This window comes from Lacerta agilis, chromosome 12, assembly GCF_009819535.1.
Source record: "Lacerta agilis isolate rLacAgi1 chromosome 12, rLacAgi1.pri, whole genome shotgun sequence".
Taxonomy (NCBI): Eukaryota; Metazoa; Chordata; class Lepidosauria; order Squamata; family Lacertidae; genus Lacerta; species Lacerta agilis.
This window is the reverse complement of record NC_046323.1, coordinates 24,773,314-24,796,065: the sequence shown is the minus strand read 5'-3', so window position 1 is coordinate 24,796,065 and position 22,752 is coordinate 24,773,314. Positions and strand designations below refer to the sequence as shown.

The following is a 22,752-nucleotide window of genomic DNA, read 5'->3' as shown; positions in this document are numbered from 1 at the left end:
GGGAGTTGCCGGGTTTAGCCATGCCTGGTTAAAGCAAAAGATATCTAGAGAGGAGGGACAGATCATAAGGAAGGAAGTGACTAGAGCGATTTGTACCAGCCATGATCAGCTGAGAAAGCTATTGAACAGCTGTGTGGGATAGCTCATCTACACCTGCGGAGATTGCACAGCTTTTCCACTGTGTTTTTAAGAAGTCAGATTTTTATTTTTCTAAGCTTAGGGGGAGGGCATGTAACACTCTGGTGGGGAGAACACATGGGAAGGAGGACGGTTTTCTCATGGCGTCATGCGGATGCCTCGTAAAAAGTGAGTGAACAAAGCTTAGCTTTTCCAGAATAAATGTTCAATGGTGTGGGAATATGTTTTATTCATGTTTATTTATGCTTATGTTTATTGTGTCCTTCCACTCTGGAAGGGAAAGTGAAAGTAAGATCCAGCAGGCAATTTACTGTCTGGATCAATCCGCGGGGCAAAAAGGCTCCAGGTTTGAATTTCAGTTAATCTTCTTCCCGCCGAAATTAGGGCAACAACAGTGTTGTGATTGGTTAATGTATTGATGATGACGTTGATTATTCTATTCAATAAATAGCCACCGCTCCCTATTTGGGGGAGAGAGTTCGAGAGGAGTCAGAGAGAGAAAGAGATAGAGTTAGTTGGTGGAGAGAAGCCCAGAAGCGAAACTGAAACCACCCACCTAGGGCAACGGTTGGCTCCTCCATCAGACCGCGGTCTCTCGTCTTTTATTTCATTTTCGTTCGTTTTACTTCTTAAGTATTTTATTTGGCTATTAGTTTTGGCCGCCTTTTAGTCTTTATTTCATGGAACATCTTCATACGGACAGATGCTCACAGAGGACTCTCGAGGCATTTTACCGGTAACTCACAGACCTAACCTTCAGACTCAAGCCAGCGGACCTCCTTTTCACAGCGCGGTGTGAGCAGGCTCCAGAATTACCGTCCGTCCCGTCCGCAGGCTTCCTGCAACTGGTGCCCCGTGTACAGCTACACGAGAGGCGTCGGTTGCAAGAATCCCCACAAATGGTTCATGACGGCACGGAACTGCTTGCTCACCAATCAGCAAATGAAATAGGTATGAAACTGTCTGAGCCATTCTTTTCAGGGAGTCGTTTTACTTGCGGCTGAGGAAATCTCAGCTGCATTGGGTGTTTTGCACCATTGAGGGTCATTCTATCCCATGCTCCTCTGGTTAATTCATCCCTCTCTTTCTCCTCCCTAAGGACTTACACTTACATGCATAAATAAACCCTTATTTGTAGTGTGCATCCAGCATACAAGATGCTTCTGTGTCAACTTATGGAAATGAAGACATGGCCATACCAACCTTAAACACATCCCCCATGATCCAGCCATTCAGCTGGAATGGGTGGAAATAGAACACTCCTGTTACCTGCTATTACAGAGGAAATCACCTGCCAAAAGGAGACATATAAGATATTGGATTGCATACATTTGAGCTGATCTGAGGCACTATGTGGCTTCCAGTGCACAAACTGTATATCTGCATGTGTGTGCTGCTCTTTTCAGCCAAGGGAAAAGCTCTATGGGTGTTAAAGTGTTGTGCATGTGAAAAGTTGTTTCCTTTGCCGAAGTAAGCAGTAGGGGAGCACTTGCAAGCCGAGAGGCTTGTTGCTTGAACTGGATCCCCAACTCCACAGTGAATCTCCTGGACAAGCAGTGCTCTGTGGGCAAAAGAGCCACTTATAAAAATGGGGGCCGGTATCTAGGTTGTGATCCAGAGAGCCCCTTTCTAGGCAAGGACATCATAATTTCTCCTCCAATATTCTGCAGCAGCAACTCCTGTGGCGTTAGAGGTTTCTGTGGCACGTTTTGGCTTCAGCTTGTTGGACAGCTGTCAGGATATTGTGGCTTGGAAATGCTGCGGTATGCAAGGGGGTTTAGCATGCCTCCCTCGCTGCCGGTCAGGGCTGGCATTTTACTTTTCGTTTCTGAAGCCAATCTCGGGATCAGCCTGTTCAAGATCAAGAAGAAAATGAGGGAACCACGAAACGAGGTTCCCTCAAAGATGGTAGATTAAATTAGGCTGCCTATATACCATAGACTGAAAGCGCAATCCACCAAAGAACCCTGAGGGCTGTAGCTTACCCTTCACAGAGCTATAATCTCCAGCACCATCCACAAACAACAGTTCCCAGGATTCTTTGTGAGGGGGGGGTGTACTTGAAATGTGCTTTCAACGCATGGCGTAAATGTAGCATTAGTCTGGAATTCATTCAGCATTAGCAGATAGAGAACATTTCATTGCTGAAAAGCTGAGCATAGGATCTTCTAGTAAAACAATAATTTGGAAGCACTGGGGTTAAAAAAGAAAATCATTCATAGACTGAACTCTCAAAGATTACTAGAGGTGTGTGTGGGGGGGGGGTGGGGGTGGTGACAGAGGAGATGAAAGAAAAGTGTATGTTTTTTGCTTTCCTGGTTGCAATGAGCATGAAAGGGCAAAAAGGGGGGGATAAGGGAGAACCTCTCAGAAAACAAATGGTAGCTAATGTGGCTCAAAGGCAAAATAGCTAATAGAAGCAGAACTGGCCATAGCACACGTCTTTCTTTATTTGGCTTTCCGTGTGAAGATGCACACATACTTATTAACAAGGTCAAAACTACCATTAAGGAGAGCCATCTTCTACGGCACGTCATGCTCCTAGTTGCAGCTTTGTTCCTGTGAAACCGAACTGTTCTAATTTAAATCATATGGATGTGATTTCATAGTAAGAGCAAGGATGAAAGCAAGCAGAAGGTGGGGGGGGGAAGCATGAAAATCAAAGGGGGAGTTAGGGAAACTAAGATTCAGAACCAAATATGAAATAAAACCTAATAGGATATTGCTTGCATACTTTATATGACAATTGGGAAGGAATAATTTCTTTCTTCCTTTTTTACTTTCTTATACTATATACGCACCTAGTAAATAACTCACCCCCCCAAAAAAATCTCTAATCAAGATTAAAACAGGCACCACAGATTCCTTATAAATTAAATGATTGCACACAAGAGAAGAGTGAAGTAAAAGATACAAAGACTAAAGTCACGCAAGCGCTGCAGAACATTCACTGACATTTTTAGGGCTGTTCTGAAATCTGCACTCCAGTTTATCCAAAGCATTCTTGAGGTTGAATCCCCAAAAGACAGGAGGACTGTTTCTGGAGGAAAGGGGGTGGACAGGTGTACAGGATTCCCTGGTCCTGAATGGGGTAAATGTGCCCCTAAAGGACCAGGTGCACAGCATGGGAGTCATTTCAGAGCAACAATTCAAAGGGGACATGGGCAAGCTGGAACATGCGCAGAGGAGGGCAACCAAGGTTATCAAGGGTCTAGAAACCAACCCTTATGAGGAACGGTTGAGAGATCTGGGTGTGTTTAGCCTGGATAAGAGGAGACTGAGAGGAGCTGTGACAGCCATCTTCAAATATCTAAAGGGCTGTCACATGGAATGGCTTCAGGTTACAATGAAGGAGATTCCAACTAAACATCAGAAAGAACTCTCTGACAGTAAGAGCTGTTTTGACAGTGGAACGGGCTCTCACAGAAGGTGGTAGAAAGTCCTTCATTGGAGGTTTCTAAGCAGAGGTTGGGTGGCCATCTGTCATGGATGCTACTGCCCCTTTATATAGGGAGAGCTTTTTGTGTACATAAGGTTTATCATCATTGGAAGAACCATTTTGGATGTTTCTGCCTTGGATTCCAGAATGTTTTGAACCATCTCTGACGCTGTGCAAAATCTTGACATTGTATTATTTGTGCAAAATCACCACATAAAAAAGTCTCTTGGACATCGGGCATTCTAGCTTTGGAGCAACTTCTGGGACAAAGGGCTGGCCTACATATTACGTTGTTCCTGGGGACAGGCAATTCTTCAGGATGGTTCTCTTTGCCCTACTGTGATGTCTCACAAACCTTGCTGTGATCCTCACAAGCATGAGAAAGGTTCCTTTACCAACAGTGGAATGTCCCGGAGCTTCCTATCAATGACAAGGGAATTCTCTATATAAGCAGGAGCTGTCCAGAGTAAACACACACAATATAAGCAGAGCACATGAAGCTGAATCAAGCCTCCAAATTACTTTAGTCAACTATACGTTGTGTATTTTGTGTTCCCATTTTTATGTTGTGAATCACCCTGTGATCTTTGGATGAAGATCATAAATAACTTGTAATATCGAGGATGCTTGGCCAGTCAGAAGGTACGCAGCTTTTGAAACTGAGGCTGCAGTTCCATCCAGAACTCCCTCTAAACTCTAAAAGAGTCTCTTTTGTTTGTGTGTGTGTGTGTGTGTGTGTGTGTGTTCATTTAGGATACTGCAAGGTCCTGGTTGTACATACAAATCTTTTCACACATACAGTATAAACATTTCGTTTCAGGCATTACCTTGATAATTAATTAATTAATTTTGCCACAAAGCTCGTAATGAAAGCAAGTTTCAGTTATACTAAAAAGACACATATAATGTCTACAGTTATCCCTGAGTTCGTTCCCGAAAAATTGGAAGTCTGGAACCACTGCTGTATCTCTTTATAATTACCCTGATGAATTCAGCACATCAGCTCTACTGGCACTTGGAGTATTATGAATTCACATTGTCTGTGATCTGTTCTTAACTAGTGTCTTAAGTCCTGCTGGCCCTTTTAAATAGATGTTCTGAAAAGAATGTACCAATTTAATGTTTTTGTCTTGGGAAAAATGTGTCATCGTTTCAGTGAGAAGTTCACAGCTCTGCTGAGACTCAGGGGGGCCAACAGTACTGGATGCTGCTGCCATCTCTAATGTCAACATCTTCCTGACCTAGATCAGAGAGATTCCTTTATAAATGGAAATAAATTTCCATGTCATTATTTTCAGCTTCTTCGTTTTTCTACTTAGCCTTTTCCAGAAGAAAAAGGACAGCCACAAAACATTGATTCGTAGAAGGAATCAATCCATGACGCAACTTCCAAATTCTTTCCAGTTGAAAGATTATTGAGCAATGGGAAAGACTAGTTATGAAAGCTCTGCAGTGAGAATGATTAAAAACCAGGCGGTCAAATGAACAACCAAAGATACTTTTAGAAACTCATTTCAACTCTGTCTTTGAGATTGGTGAGCTCTGATAAGGTGTGCAGGCAACTCAAATATCCCAAAAGGCAAGATTTCAGCATCTATGGTATGGAGAAGAAGAGATCTTAAGCTTAAACAATATTGTTTTTGTCCAGCCAAGTTACATTTCTTTTGGTTAACGCTGGAAGTAATTTTGCAGAATAGACTTGTCTAATATAGCAAGCTGGTATACTAGTTTTGTGAGTGCTGGTGGAGTAAAATAATATTAAGTTAGAAGACATGAGCTATAAGAGAGAATAATTTTTGAAGTGAACTTATTGCCATGGAAATGGATTCAGTACTATAACCATTAAGTATTTTTCTGTTCTGAAAAATGTGCATCTCAGTGCCAAACTAAAATGCATGATCCGATCATCCCATTGTCTTTCCCCCTTTAAACAGCCATGCATTATTCAGCTTGGCAACACTTTAATTCCAGGTTTGGCTAATTTGCTTTGGTCCATGAGGCATAAACTGTGATTCAGTCGTCCCCCCATTATGTCCCCCCCCCCATTTTTCCAAACTGAAGTCATATATTGTGGATTATTCTTCCACTGAAATTACTATGTAGATTATTCATGTATATGATGCTTTATGGAGTTACATAAACAAAAGACATGCCTCTTTTGCAAGAAGCTGACACCAAATTATCAATAGTGAGAAATACAAGAAGGGAGATGAGCACTGAAGACCGATTTCCAACATTGTGCAGAAGGGACCTCTTTATGAGATGGCATCCTGCAGTGCACTGTAATCAGTTGGGTATATAAAGGGCAAGATGCTGCTTTAAGTATCCTGGCCCCAAGCTGTACAGGGCTCTGTTGACCTTTAACTTAGTTCAGTAGCTAATTGATAGCCAGCGCAAATGTTTCAACAGCACCATAATATGATGGTGATCTTCTGGTCCAGTGATCAGTCAAGTCTTGGCATTCTGCACTAGCTGCAGTTACTGCGTCAACCTCAGGGGCAGCCCCACATACAGTGCATTACTGTAATCCAATCTGAAGGCTACCAGCACATGGATGACAGTGGTCAAGTTACCCCCATCCAGAAATAGCCATAGTTGAAGCTGGTAAAAGCACTCCTAGCCACTGAGGTCACCTGGGAGTCTAGTGACCAAGATGGATCCAAGAGCACCCCCAGACAACGAATCTGCTGCTTAAGTAGGAGCATGACCCCATCCAAAGCAGTCAATTGACCAACAACACCTTGGCACACCACCTCAGTTTTGCTGCGGTCAAGGCCAGTTTTTTGCCCCTCATCTAGCCTGCCCATTTACAGGTCACTCCTTCCTTCATCTAGAGCAAACACCAAACCTTGACCTGTGTGTCAGACCGATGACAACTTGAGACAGCCCCATGGAGGCAATGAAGTCCTCAACACAGATGTTGAAGTCATTCTCATTCTGGTTTCCCCCAACACCAGACCCGAGGCCAGCCAACTCAGTCAAAGAGGCTGCTGGGAAGCAGGTTGGATGGTACACCAGCAACAAGCCTAGTTTACTTGGCTCGGCACCAAGTGCAGACCTTGGCAGCCAGCTTCAAAACAGAGGGGCTTCCTGGTGAAGGAGATGAACCGCAGCAAATCCCCCTCCATATCTGCAGCCTGTACCAAGTATCTGGGCGTGCACAGCTGGGTCAGATTATTTCCTCCCAGTTTGCCCACCCAGGTCTCAGTAATACACACCAGATCAACACCCTAATCCAAAATCAAATCACGGATGAGTGAAATCTTATTGCATGCTGATTTGGCATTAAACAACAGCATTCATAGACTGGTGGACACAGCAGATGAGCAACCAGGAACCTGGCCAAGGGAGGGGTGGGAGCCAGGAACTAGCTGTAAATAGCCTCTCCCTCACCTTCTGTGAAGACCTATCTCCTCCTCATAGCTGTGTCCCCTCTATGCACGTTCACTGAAATTGGGGCAGCATCACCCCGATTTTCAGTTCACAGGCATCTCTGCTCCATGTGCTGTAAAACCCATACAAGATAAATGAGAGTAATTCAGAGCGGTGAGGGAAGTTCCAAGGTTGTTGGCTTTTTGTTTATAACCGTCTCTTGCTGCCCGAATGACTTGCATCTGACATTCATAGCGTTAGAAGCAAGGATCACGTGCTAGATGGTTTAACAATGGCTGGAAACCATCCTGTGACATCTTTACAGACAGCATAATGCACCAGACTGAATGTATTAGGACTCAGGGGAAAGTTTCTTTTGCGAATCTCTCCAGACTCCCAAGAACATGTTGTTGAGCAAGAAGTTTGGAATACAAGAAGAGCTGCTTTGCTTGGAAAGGAGGAAACTGTTCCAGAAGACCTATGCAGCTCTACGGCAGGGATGGGGAACTTATGGTCCTTCAGACATCGTTGGACTACAGCTCCTATTATCCTTTATCAATAGCTATGCTAGCTGGGGCTGATGTGAGCAATTTTTGGAGAGCCACAGGTTCCCCAACCCTGTTTTATGGAGTGGGAAAAGTTAATACCTTGGCTTGTTAGAAGAAAGAACCACAGTCTTTGGTTTATATGTTTCAAAGAAGATGCCTAGTAGAAAGGGGAAACTGTCATTTACATAAACTGTCATTTGCATAAATGATTTCCATTTATGATTATTTTATTTTTATCCCCCACCTCTTTTAAGGCCAAGCAAAATAGGGTGAAATAAGAACCAGCATTAAAATAGTACAAAAATCAAAATAATTCATTAGAACAACATCATCAAATTAAAATGCAGTTAAGTCTTGATGATTTTTTTTAAAGTTTTCATGGTCCATTTGGAAGCCACAGGAGTGGGGTGGGGGTACAAATATTTTGCAAAAGGAAGTTCCAAAGATGACACTGCATAAATCAGTTTTACTCATTTAATTTGTGGACATGACTTTCTGATGTGCTACCTTGAGTATTATCACATTGCCCTTGCACCTGCTGTTCACAATATTGCCTTATTGCCTGGTCTTGCTCACTATATTTCCCTAAGGTCCTAGATTTTGTCTCTTTGGTGAAACTCCACATGATCCAGAAGTGGTTTGTAGCTGTCTACTGATGAGCAATGGTGTTTAAATAACATCTGAAAGATATCAGCTCTCATAAGGTTGCTCAGGAGTATGGGGCTACTTCCCTGCATCTTTAGTGCCACCAGAAGATCTTGGATTAAGACAGTCCTGTCCTATGTGGCATCTTAGGCTGCAGTGCTGGCGTTCTGCAGTCAGTTCTATGCAGGTGCAATCTGAATTTGTTATATATCCTAATTTGCATGGGACCAGGGGCATAGCTAGCTGCTCTGCGACCCGGAGCAGCAGGGGCGGGGCGAGCCGCCCATGGGGGCAGGGTGAGCCACCCACAGGGGCGCAGTATGGCGATCTACTTGGGGGCAGCGCAGTGATCCGCGCAGGGGGGGTTGCACGGCGAGCTGCCCACAGAGTCCACCTGGCAGACACAAGCCTCACGCTGCCATTTTGGGCAGCGCTGGGCCCCGAGCTATCACATCATTCCCAGGAGAGATGCATGGCTCGGGTGCGCTGCAGGCCAGGCCCCGCGGTAAGTGCCACCCCCGTGGTGTGCCATTTTGTCACCCCCAAGGATGACACCTGGGGCGGGCCGCAACCCCCCTTCATATGTCCCTGCATAGGACAGTCTTCTAATTGAAGTATGTTGCTGACAGTCCTCTGTTTGAAGGGCTATCTGGTCCAAGTCCTGGGAATGGAGAGCCAGAGCCTTGAGGCAGCCCATCAACAGTTATAGCAGACTGAGTCTTACAGACTACTTGGCTACAGTGTTTCCACTATAGTGCGACTTTATAGAGTATTTCGATTTGGAGAATAGTAATTATGTATAAATTTGCATTTATACATGAATCAGCATATGCACATTTTCTGCAAATATGTGTCCTTTTTTGTTGTTGAGGCATCCCTCTCTTTTTTTTTGCTGACTTGTAAGTGACCACCCTACTGAATTACTAAATATGTCATTGAATTTTCAAGTCACTGAGGGTTAGACTCTTGAAATACCAATGTGAAGATTTCTGGTTTAGAAATGCCTTCACCTTGATTCCAAACTGATTCCAAACTGATTCCAAATTACTGCCAATCTAAGACGTTTTGCTACCAAAGGACACCTCTTTCCTTTTGCTATGGCCAACACTTAAAAAATAGGTTTGCCTCCCCATTCAGAAATCAGTTTCCCCTTAATTCCACTGCCCAAAGTGAACTGCTTCACCTAAACCTGGTAGGGCTGGTCCGAACCGAAGAAGCTGATATAAAACACTGGATAAGAAGGAGTTAATAAGCTGAGAATCGGAAAAACCTCGAAGTTTCTTCCTGAAACCAGCAGGGGGTGCTTTTCCTGATTTGTGGTAGCCAAATTCCTACCAGGCATGACCTCAGAAAATGCCTGACAGCGGGGCCTGAATATGATTATAGGAATTTGTATCTGTCCCCACCCTTTCTACAAGAGTTTACCCCCCCCCCCGGCCGCCCATTTTAAAATGTTAAGAGGATGGGGATAGGTTTGAAAAGCAAACATTTCCCCCCGAAGAAATTTATAGTTCAAATTTACACCACGTTCACATTCACTGGAGCAATGCAGGTTTCCACTGAGACTTCAGAGTTCCCTTTGTAATCCATTAGTCACTTCCCTTGAAGATTCGGTCTTTATAGGGTAAAACAGGCCCAGATGTGGGTGTAATGTTAGAAGCTCTCGCATGTACCTGCAAATTATGGGGGTCTTTTTATTATAATAATATTTTAAAAAATCCCCGGAAAGTAGGGAGAGAGAAAGAAAAAAAAATGAACGTGGAAGTAGACTTCGAAAGCTAATTATGGTATCATGATAATCAGTGCATTTTAAATGAAGCCTCTTGTTCATAACCGTTTGCCTATTCTTTGTCTTCAGGACTGTGATTATGCCCATCGCCTCTGAGTTCGAGCCTGACATTGTCTTAGTATCGGCTGGCTTTGATGCCGTGGAAGGCCACGATCCTCCTCTAGGCGGGTACAAACTGACAGCTAAATGTACGTACGCATTTTTTAAAGTCTCTCTCTCCCCCACCCCCCGCCAACAACCCAAGGAAATTAATCTAGGTGGTGCCAAAATTTTGCCTGATATGCTCGTGTAACCATTTTGCAGCAGCTAGCAAGGTGCGAAGTCAACACACGAGCCAACAGGCAGTAGTGTCTGATATCCGCAATGGCTACCTGCATCCCATGACGAGGGCATAAGCAACATTTTGGCTTTTGTAGCACCACAAAAGTTTTGGTTGGGTGGGGTGTTCATTTGGCCTGGTTTGTTTTTGTTTTTGAGTCTGGAAGTCAGAGATCATAGCAGAAATAATCTTTGCTCTTTGGGGAGACTCACTGCCAAGGGTTTGAAGCAAAGGTGCAGTTAATGGCCCAACTACATTAGCACGCGCACGCGGGTGGCGCTGTGGTCTAAACCACTGAGCCTAGGGCTTGCCGATCAGAAGGTCGGCAGTTCGAATCCCCACGACGGGGTGAGCTCTCGTCGTTCAGTTCCTGCTCCTGCCAACCTAGCAGTTCAAAAGCAAGTCAAAGTACAAGTAGATAAATAGGTACCGCTCCGGTGGGAAGGTAAACGGTGTTTCGGTGCATTGCTCTGGTTCGCCAGAAGTGGCTTAGTCATGCTGGCCACATGTCCCGGAAGCTGTACGCCGGCTCCCTTGGCCAGTAACGCGAAATGAGCGCCGCAACCCCAGAGTCGTCTGCGACTGGACTTAACAGTCAGGGGTCCCTTTACCTTTACTACATTAGCACAATTGTTCTGTTCTGGGGAGCTCATCCTGTGTTTCTGCCATGACTAAGTAAATAATTGACTCAGTTGGATATTGCTATACTTAGAAAGAAAGGCCATCACACACACACACACACACACACACTCTTTTCTCATTTCAGAATAGTGCATAAACTTGATCATATGTTGCTGCTTCAGATCCTATATTGACTTTTAGTGCAACACCCCATAAAGGGTCTCCCAAAGGCCCCAGATTAAGACCATATATACTGTCTTTGATCTTCATACGCAGCAGTTGTTGATATCAATGGAAATGTTTTGTGCAGCTCAAGATCCAGATATTCCCCTTTGCCATATTATAGCCCTGCTCAATAATTTCAGCATTTCCTTTCCACTGCTAAAATGTTATTAAATTTTTAATAAGACAACCTGTAATATCAGCGTGGCTCACAATGCGTTATGAATATTCATTGTATAAAAAGATAAAGGAGAAAAAGAGGAGAACCATATCAACAATGAAATATTAAAAGATTGCCATGATAACGCCCAGTGGCTTCCCATCCAGCAGGATATGCCAGGGGGTAGCATACATAGAGCTCCTCCACCCATTCACTTTAATGGACAGAAAAATGATACCTGTGCATTCCATTGGACATGTGAAGCTTCGTCCTCTGAAAGGTAGAGTCTGCGTATGCAAAGACTCCACATTATGGGCTTGGTCTATGGCAGGGGTCAGCAAACCTTTTCAGCAGGGGGTCGGTCCACTGTCCCTCAGACCTTGTGGGGGGCTGGACTATATTTTGGAGGGGGGGATGAACGAATTCCTATGCCCCACAAATAACTCAGAGAAGCATTTTAAATAAAAGCACACATTCTACTTATGTAAAAACACGCTGATTCCCGGACTGTCTGCGGGCCGGATTTAGAAGGCGATTGCGCCGGATCCGGGCCCCTGGTCCTTAGTTTGCTTACCCATGGTCTATGGGCAACAGAGAGCATATGGTTGGTATGTTCTGTATTTCTGCATTACAGTTTCATCTCTACACATTAAGTTAAACAAAATTTTCATGCCATATAATTGTTTGTTTGTTTTCAGGCAGACTTTTTAACCCTGAGTAGATTTAGTTACCTGTGGTGCTATTTTGACTTCTGTTAATGAGTTTTTATTTTCATGTTATGTCATTGTGTTACTATTCTTGCTTTGATTTATGGTTCTCTGGTTTGAGGATCTTCTGACTGGGGATTGTACATTTTTTTGTAAATAAGAAACAATAATAATGGGAAGAGCAATCCGATGGAGGTCAAGATGGGGAGAGTTCTTGGCAGAGGAGCTGCCACTTCCTCTCCGAGTAAGGGAAGCTCCACAGTATCCTATGTCACTCCCAAAAACTCAGGGCAGAATATATGACAACTCCTCATTTTTGCCCTCAAAAAAATCCTGTGAGCTGGTGAGTGACTGAGATCCAATACTCTAACCTTCTAACTCGGGGGTCAGCAAACTTTTTCAGCAGAGGGTCAGTCCACTGTCCCTCAGACCTTGGGGGGGCTGGACTATATTTTTTTTTTTGGGGGGGAAATGAACGAATTCCTGTGCCCCACAAATAATCCAGAGATGCATTTTAAATAAAAGCACACATTCTAGTCATGTAGAAACACCAGGCAGGCCCCACAAATAATCCAGAGATGCATTTTAAATAAAAGGACACATTCTACTCATGTAAAAACAGGCTGGTTCCTGGACCGTCCGTGAGCCAGATTTAGAAGGCGATTGGGCTGGATCCGGCCCCCAGGCCTTAGTTTGCCTACCCATGTCCTAACTGGTGTGCAAGACCAGACGTGCATTTGCCATTGCATCCATGAAAAATGATACATTCTTCCTTAGTTGATATTTATTAATATTCTGTTGGGAGCCTCCCAGAGTGTCTGGGGAAACCCAGCCAGATGGGCGGGGTATTATTATTATTATTATTATTATTATTATTATTATTATTATTATTATTATTATTATCATATTTCCATACTTTAAAGTTTTTTCTCTGCGTGCATCTTGTAATTTTAATAATAATAGAAAAATAACGTTCTCTTCTTATCTGACTTGAATAAAGAACTATATGCAAAATATTTTCACCGTGATCCAGCTCAAACCAAGCAGTTTTAAACCCCGTTGATTTAAAGGAGTAGCTTAAGCATGTGCTTAAGTGTCTCCCACAGAAACCCGTGGGATGTGAAAACAAAAACAGAAAACACTTAACCTTGGCTGGTTTGTGCCCTTTGTATTTGCTTTATCATAAAATGCTCGGGGAGAAAAATGTTGTGCCTAAAGTTCTTGATACTGCCTTATCACCCGGTGCAGTAATTGAACCATTAAATGGGAACTATCTCAAAGGTGGTAAACAGTAAAGTGTCAAACAAAGCACTGGGTGACTTTTCTGTCTGTGGTGGCAGCAAAGAGAGAAGGGTAAGGGGAGCTCCTGCCTTTCCCAGAAAGGCTGGACTTAGTGACTTTCTAGAACTTGACTCTTGCTTTTCCTCTGTTATCTCAAAGAAAATATTTGGCACCATGGGGCAAAGTGGAATGACAATTAGCAGTAGTTTAACAAAAGATGCCCTTGAAGCATTTATTTAGAAGGCACATCAGTCAATGTGAGATTGGATATCTACTTGCTGCTGAGCCCAATTATTGGAGTCCTTAATGTATACAGTATGGCATGATAAAATGAATTTTCAAGTATACGCAGTACTGGCAAACTATGCCAAACTCCTGTTCCTCTCTGTGTGTAGAGATTTATCTGTGTTTTGAAGAGGTGAAATTACATTCAAGAGAAAATTGCTGAGATTTTAAAATTTTTCCTGCCCCAGAAGTCAATCTGCTGAATTTTTCTCTGAATATTCAATGAATATTCTGTCATTAATCGAGTGTAGTATCAGTTCTTATCCATTTGATATTGGATATGTCCTCTTTTTGAGGACTGCATATTAAATATGTTTTTGTTGATTCCTGCATTGCACGGGGGGGTGTTGGACTAGATTTTTATTTTTAATTAATTAATTAATTAAATTTATAGACTTCCCTATGCCTGCAGATTCCAGGGCATTTCACAAGACCTTTGGGTCCCTTCCAACTCTATGATTCTATGTTTCTAACGCCCCAGAGTGATGTTAGGTCTAGGGCATTGTGGGAAATGCAGAACGTTGGCCAGGCTGCCAACACAGTTGCAGGTACCTCAGGGAAAGGAGAAATAAGTTAGTCTACTGCCAGTACTAATTGAGAGTCCAACCCCAAAGAAACTGTCTCTGAAGCAATTGCACGGAATGTTCTCCTACTTCCCATTCTTCTACCCTGAAATAGGGTGGGAAATTTCACAAAACCATTTGTGCCCAGTTGTAACTACCATATGAGTAATTATTATTGCATCATATCCCAATTTTCCTCTAAGGAACTCAGGGTGTGTGTGTGTACACTGCTCCTTATTATCCTCCCAACAACCCTGCAAAGTAGACTTGGCTAATAGTTGATGAGTTGTCCAAGGTCACCCAGTGAACTTCATGTCTGAGTGGAATTTTGAACCCTCGTCTGCCATGTCTTAGTCCAGCACTATAACCACTATATCACACTGCTTTCTCAGGATTTTATTTCTAGTAATTTTTGAGATTTTCTCAGATTTGGTCTTTATTTATCAGAATTTCACCTCCTTGCTATTCAAGGCAGACTTAAAGGGATGTTTGATGCCCCTAATATTTAGAAGGGGTTGTTTTGTTTTTGTTTTTGTTTTTGTTTTTTGCACAAGGCAAATATCTTTTTATTTGCACAGGCTTTTTAGATTACTTTTGGAACTTTGACCTGATGTGCACTTCTGCTTTGGGGTTTTATTTGGTCATTTGCTTTCTTGCATTTTGTTACTTTTGCCTTTCGTTATGTTTTAAAATTGTATTTAAGATGAGTTGCGTGAAGTGGTTTAACCACGCTTTGGTAAAATGCCCTGGAATCTTTAGATGCAGGGCAGGGGAGAATAAGTAAAGTTTGGCAAGTTTGTGACATAATTTCAATGGGTCTTTATACATGAGATCAGCAAGTAAATAACGACGGCATTTATTTATTTATGGAGAGTAGCCCTGAAACCAACAGGGAACCGGGAGACATTAGATGGGGCTCATAGGTCCCTGCTGGACTGTTAAGGGCTCCACGGATTGTTACCTCAAGTATTTTACAAAGCAAACACCTCTTATCTGAGGCAATATTCTCTCCCTGGCCCCTTGGCCATGGACTTCAAAAGCTGAGCACAGGGAAAGCCAGAGAGGCAATAACCTTTAATCTGACAGAGAGGCCATCCTGATAGGGACAGACAAGTTAAGGAGTCTCTAAAAAGTCTGCTATGGTGTTTTAACCCCATCAAGCAATTAAAGGCCATTTGTTTCACGGTCTGCACCTTTCTACACTCCCCAACTGACACACACATACATTATTTTTTAAAAATCTAGCTTCAGTATTTGGGATCCAAGTGCCCAAGTTGTTGTTGTTGTTGTTAAGCAAACAACACATTCTGTGTATTGAATTATTTTTCAAGCTATTATGAGTAAAGTACGGGTGGAGCTCTGCAGCAACCCGGCGTGATTCAGAACAGACCCATTCCTCTTCCCCTGTTGCGGCCTTGGATTTAACCCTCACCCTCCTACTCACGATGTAGATCTTCACTCCCTACTTGTTCCCAATGTAAAGGTAAAGGTAAAGGCCCCTGGTTGGTTAAGTCCAGTCAAACGTGACTATGGGGTTGCGGCACTCATCTCACTTTCAGGCTGAGGGAGCCAGCGTTCGTCCACAGACAGTTTTCCGGGTCATGTGGCCAGAATGACTAAACCACTTATGGCGCAACAGAACACTGTGACAGAAACCAGAGTGCACGAAAACGCCATTTACCTTCCCACCGCAGCGGTACCTACTTGCACTGGCGTGCTTTCAAACTGCTAGGTTGGCAGGAGCTGGGACAGAGCAATGGGAGCTCACCCCATCGCAGGGATTCAAACCAGCGACCTTCTGATGGGCAAGCCCAAGAGGCTCAGTGGTTTAGACCACAGCGCCACCCAAATCCTGTTCCCAATGTAGATCTGTATTCACCCCCTTGTTTCTGATGTATATCTTCACTCACCCTTTCTTCCCTGACGGGGTGGAGCTGCCATTTTGTGGTTCGTCCCAGGTGCCAAAATGTCTTGGGCCATCCCTGTCTGGAGGGCCACAGGTTCCTTACCCCCGATGAAGCAAATAATGGTGTCACAGCAGGACATAGCTGTGGCGACAGCCTCACAAGTGCAATGCATAGACCAGCTCTCATCCCCATCGATGAGAAGTAGGAGCTTGGAGTCCTGTGTATGCACTGTAACTTTACAGCAAATTTGAAGCACCACCTTTCCTTTAAAGAATTCTGGGCCTTGTAATTTACCCCCTACAGAGTTAGAGTTTCCAGCAATCCTTAGCAAACAACAGTGCCCAGAATCCTTTGAGGGAAATGATGTGCTTTGAATATGCTTTAAAAGGGCTGTGTGTATACAGTCCTAGTGCAAAATTAAATTACATTGCACAAACTGAGGGGTGTACTGTGAGTCCTTCACATTCCAATTCAAAACACTTATAATAATGCCAGTGGCCTGAAGGTAACACCAGTGATCAAAGAAACAAAACAGAAAAGTGTGGTTGTAGAAAGCCAACTAGGGCAGATTTCGTTGTTATTTCTGGGTTGAGAGGGACCGGAAAAGAAATGTTCCCCTTGCGGCAAATTATTCTGGCTTTTTGTGCCTTTCTGACAATATTTTGGACTATAAATCAGGAAATGAAGTGCTATAAATAGGGACTTTCAAGTGTGGCCTTGGAACACACTAATGTGTAACCTAAGCACAAAAAGCTAGCATGTCAACCTTTCTTCTTTATTCAAGGTCTAAGTGGGATATACAGTGAATACCGAAAAAGTAGGTTAGTCTATTCAGTCCCTGATTTGACCTTCTGTAAAAAGCCTTTGTTTAATGTATTAGCATAGGCTTGTTGGTTTACTTTGTCTTTAGGAAATTGCAGTTCATCTGTGCTTGCGATTTGTCTTGTACCAAACTCATGTCAATAACTCCATGATCAAAGCTGGCTTCAGTATGGGGCTGTCCTAGTTTAGGCAGGAACCAGCCTTCCCATTGATCACACTGCACCAGAAGGCTATTTTGGACTTTCCCCAGTGCCTAGCATGCAGGCTCTCCAAGTGTCTCTATTTTCCAAGGACAGTCCCAGATTTAAAGAAGGCGTCCCAGTTTCTGACTTGATCCCAGAATGTCCCACTTTTCCTTAGAACGTCCTTATTTTCTTCAGAGAAATGTTGGAGGCTATGTGCCTGCTGTTTGCAGGTGGAACACATTTCAGGAAATTAAATCTCAAGCAAAGTATCCTCATTTGAATTTGCTGATTGTAAAGAAATCCCCTCAGTGGCCGACTTTGGGCTCTCGACTTTCAGTGGTGCCCTGTGCAACACTGAAATTTGGTGCCCCCGTGCCCAGGGCCAGATTGAGGTTTGATGAGGCCCAAAGCTACTGAAGGTAATAGGGCCTTTTATATGTCCAGATGTCCTTTGTCAACAACAAATTGTCACTGGGTTTTTTTGTGTTGAATATATGCTATATGGTAATTTATGGACCCAATAGGTATCTAAAGCCATTTGCTGTATGTAGGTTTTATTTTATTTGTTTTTTATCTTATATTTTGGAAATGTACATCCAGTTTTTTTCTTTAAATTTTTTTGGGGGGCCCAAGAGAGTGGGGCCCTAAGCTATAGCTTGTTTAGCTTATACATAAATCTGGTACTGCCCATGCCTCTCACACACTGTTCTGCATCGTTGTTGCGGCACCCCCTGTGGCAGTACAGTGATGCCCCGCTAGACGAAAATAATTTGTTCTACGAATTTTTTCGTTTAGCGGTTTTTCGTCTAGCGAAGCGGCAATGTAAACCGCGGTTTTCGCTAGATGAAAAAAAAAGACGAAAAATTTCCGTCTTGCGAGGCAGCCCCATAGACTTTTTCGTCTTGCGGGGCAGCCTCCCGCTAGACGAATGCCTTCGTCTAGCGAGTTTTTCGTCTAGCGAGGCATTCGTCTAGCAGGGCACCACTGTACCCTAAAACTGCCACTGATCCCCTTTTCTTTGGCTCATTTTAAAATGGCTTTTTTTTACTCAGAGTTCTGAGGACAGTGTTCACAGAAGATAAATGTTCCATTAACTGGTTTCCTTTTGCCACCTGAGAGGGTCTGGTGCAAGGTGGTATCCAGATCACTGTGATGGTGCAGAAATTAACTGAGTGGCTGCATGAGCAACCAAAACCTACACCCTCTAGTGCTGATAGATAGATAGATAGATAGATGATAGATAGATAGATAGATAGATAGATAGATAGATAGATAGATAGATCCAAACCCTCAAGGGGAAAGGAACAATCAAAACTCTCATAAGATTCAGCAGGGCTCTCCTGAATGAATTGTAAAACAAATGAAGATTTTAATAATGAAAATGTATTATTGGAAAAGAGAATAAGGAGAGACCTTCCCCCCCCCCCTTGCACACCGCCTTACAGAGAAATGGGTTCGGCTGACAAAGGGAGGTGGGCAGCAGGAGTTGGGGAAGAAAGGCAAGGAGAAAACTAAATACCGATGGGGGGGGGGGAGGAACTGACCTTACATAACAGCCTCATTGCACCCTCAGAAATAATGGTTTGATGGAAATGGTTGCTTTTTCTTTTCCGAGGCTCTGGGGACTCAAATGCCTTTCCAAAACCAAAATAGCCTTATGTAAATTAAGAGCACAAAAGCCCAGTTTTATGATTTGGGCTGCAGTTTAATTCCTTTCTATCTTTCTTGCCATTGTTTAAAAAAGGAGCCCAAAACATCAAAGGAAAATGGCATGTGTTCTAAATCAGGGCTCCAGCACTGAAGTATGACAGCACAAAAATTAAAGCTAAATAAATGTGCTGTTTTAGCTCTCATATTTTCCCCCAGAATTGCGTCTTATGAAATCAGCTCCTTTAAAGATGTGGAGGTTTGGTTGCTTGCTTGTTGGATTTGTTCTCTTTCTTTCTTCTTTTTAAATTCCTTTATTTTGTTTGATCTAACTCTGATGTTGGTGCCGTGGCAAAAGATCACTCCACTCTCCTCCCCCAAGAAGTACAATAATAAAATAGGTAGTTGTCACAATACGTTTGAACACCAGATCCTGGCTTCTTAGTTCCTCAAGCATGCATGGAATAAAATGAAACATTCAAAAGTGTGCTGTGGTGTGGCTTGACAGGCAAGTATGATTTTTACCAAACAGCAAACCTGCTTCAATATGCAAGGGGGGTATTAAAAGCCACCATGGAAGTGTACTACATGCCAAATTGTTCTGGGTTACAATAAATTGCATTTTCTGTAAATGCTTTTCTCCTTGTCCTGCAAATGCTTATTCGTAGGTTCCTCTTTTGCTTGGTTTGTGTGTGTACACAGAGAGAGAGAGAGAGAGACAGAGAGGAGAGAGAGAGAGAGGAGAGAGAGAGAGAGAGAGGCTGTCAACTCATAAAATATCAGGATGGGATATAATAAAAAATATAGTCCCATTCAAAGCAGTATGAAATAATCATTAAAATGACTGGCTAATCAAAAAAGTTTTTTTAACAGCTACATAGGTCTGTCAACATTAAAAGGTCTTCAAAAATAATTGATAGGGAGGATGCCTGCTAAATCTCTGCTGGAAAGGTATTCCACAGCAGGGGACCATCAACGTTAAATACCTGATGTCTACTTCAGACCAGTCAGGCCTCTGTAACACTGGGTACAACTAACAGCAGTCCTCCATATTATCTGAGTGACTTAAGTTGGGAAATAAGGGCTCCAGTGATCCTTAAGGTATCCCAGACCCAAGTTGTTCAGGGCTTTGCGCAAGAAAATTATCTCTATATCCTTGTGATGGCAGCAGACATGAGATTTGCATTTCTTTAGCAGGATAGACCAGTAAAATTCACAAATTTCATACATTGGAGCAGGAGTGCCAATTTGTCCCCGTGACCATGGGTGCCTGGGGCCATGGTGCCATGCAGCTTGCATGGCCCTGGCTCCGAAATATGTGGGTGCCTGGCCCCTTCATGGGGAATTTTGTGGGTGCTCAGGCACTCAGGGCCCCAGGGAGTTGGGGGGAGGCTAAACAGCCCTGTATCTGGAAATTTTTAATGTCTGGTGTTTTTACAATTTTTTATATGCTGTGTAAGCCACCCAGAGTGACTGGGGAAACCCAGCAAGATGGGCGGGGTATTAGTAGTAGTAGTAATAATAATAATAATAATCATAATAATAATAATAATAATAATAATAATGCATAAGATCCAGGGTTGTGTGCCACCATAAATCAAGCATCCAGCATTTCATCCAGCAAGACTCAACAACTGCTACTTGATTTGATACTAGAGTTGCCATATTTCAAAAAGTCAAAACCAAGACACCCCGAAAGGAAGACCCTCAAAATTGTTGAGCCTTTCTTAAATAAAAACATGCATTGGTTCGTTAATAACCCGAAATGCTTTATTTCTATGGGCTTATCCTGATTTTAAGCAAGTGGATTACGTATCTCAAACACAATGCAGAATATTTGACTTCAGTTGCTTCTGGGGCTAGCATTCCCTGGGTTGCAGCCCAGGTTGCATTAGGCAAAATGTTGGGGGACAGGAAGCAGTGTAATTCTACTTGATGGAATGCAGTGCGATTGTCCCGATGAGGAATGGCTTGTTCTTTTCCATTCTGGCTGGAATCTTGCTTTCCGAAGTTTGTCTTCCAATATTCCCAATATCCTTCAACAACATAGAAGAGCATCCAAACTCCACAAATTGCAATCCAGTAGAGTTCTCTGTAGAATGTCACCTGTGCACTTTCACCCCGGGGATCCATTTCTGGGTAGCAAAACCACAGGGCAGTATTTTGGTGACATTTGCAGAAAGTCCTGAAGGCATTTGAAAAAGATATACATTATAGGATTTATGTGATACCCCAATGAGGAACTGACATTCCCCTACTACAGATTATATGAGAGCAGGAGGCAAATCTATATCTATCTATCTATCTATCTATCTATCTATCTATCTATCTATCTATCTATCTATCTATCATCTCACACAACCTCTTTCCATTTATTTCTCTTGTAGAAGCCCACCAATGCATGATTTATTCCTAAACCTCTACTGTTTTGCCTTCCAGGTTTCACGATAGCTTCACATAGTTCCTGACCGTTATTACATCCTTACACATACATCTGACATGTGTGTCCATTGTTCAGCTTACTCCCTCTGAGTGCAATACTTTTTGCCCTTTCAACTCTGCTGCTCCTTCGCCCAATGGCTCAAACATACACATGATGGGCTCTGATGCACACTTGGGATTCTGGCATGAGCAAGAACTGTCCGATTCACTTTAGTGTCTGGGGATGGGGTGTGGCTTGCTGTGCAGTCAGCATTTTATGAAACACTTTTGTTGGCATCTGTCTGTTTCGGAAGACAATGGAGGAGTGCACCTTTGAGGGTGGAGTCAAACGGATGGAAGGTTGCAGCGCCTGCTGTGGCTGTAGAGAGCGATACAAGAGAGACAAGCTTTGTTACAGCCGGGGCAGATGAAAGTGTGCGTTTGTGCTGCTGCAGAGGCACCATGGTGTTTATTCTCTCTGCGCTTCTCCCAGTGGTCATTCCTCCTCTGGTCACAGCTTGACCTGACTGTTTCCAGGCACTGCAATTGTCTGCAAGGGGCACTGTTGTGTAACCATTAATGCTTATGGTACCAGCCCTGCTGCATGAGCCTGGTATAAGTGCAGAACTAGTACTCAAATGGTTTATCAAATTGTTTTGAAATACACTGCGCAGAGCAGATTTGTACATTAAATAATAGTAAGGGGAATGAATGCATAATTCTGTGCCTTAGTGAGATGTATATGGGCAGTAGGCATTGGAATTGCCAGCCTTCCCCCCCCCAAACCTACTGATGTTTTGCACTACAACTGACATCAGCCCCAGCCAGCACAGCCAATGATCAGGGATGATGGGAGTTGTAGTTCAAAGCATCCAGAGGGCATCAGGTCAAGGATGGCTGGTATAGCTCAGGTATGAGTTGCCTCTTGGACATTCTTTCTGAAGCACAAAAACAGATGCAGAAGCCCCTACGAACTGCATTTCCCGCTTCTTTATAATGTCCAGAATTCCTCCACATTTTAAAAGATTAAAAAAAATGCAATTTGCTGATTTGTGAACTGCAAACTGGAAAGGAAGCCTGAGAACATGCTATATGCACTCATTGTGCCCTTTTCTGGATAATATCCAATGTGTGTAGGACCAGGATATTGGATATATCAAGCCTTTTCTCTCACACACTCACAATATCTCTTTGGCTCCAGTGTGCATAATCTGTTTCATTCGCTGTCTTAGTCATTCACTGACACACCACAGATCGTTTATTCTCTTGCTGACACACCCTGAGCAAATCTTCTTTCAATTGCCAATATCCGCCCACATATATACTCACTTAGGAACTATATCAGGATAAGAGGGAGGATTCATTTGTGAAGTCTGGATCTAAGCACATTCTGGAGTTTGGATTTGGAATGTAGGGTCACTTTGTGTCTTATTGCAATAACTATATTTAGATATACAGCATTAAGAATGAGAGATTATTTTCATCTGCATGGAGTGATAAAGCTACCATTAGCATTTTTGTATGCAGTTATGCTCCCTATTAAGCAGGCAGTTTAACTCTGTTCACACACCAGTGAAAAGCTGAAAGCTTGCTGTGAAATATTCTATGCAAAATAAGGTTACTGGACGGAACAATCCAACTTCTCCTTACACCTTGCTGGGGTTGTTGCAGTTGGAATGCC

General features: G+C 43.1%; 1 protein-coding gene and 1 pseudogene across 1 annotated transcript in view; both read left to right on the top strand.

Annotated features, from left to right (window-relative positions):
- Positions 1–22,752, top strand: part of HDAC9 (histone deacetylase 9) — a 416,015-nt gene that overhangs the window by 354,693 nt on the left and 38,570 nt on the right. The window contains 1 exon segment of the mRNA XM_033164888.1: positions 10,001–10,123. Coding sequence (XP_033020779.1) covers positions 10,001–10,123 — 123 coding nt within the window.
- On the top strand, positions 13,753–13,864 carry LOC117056212 (annotated as a pseudogene).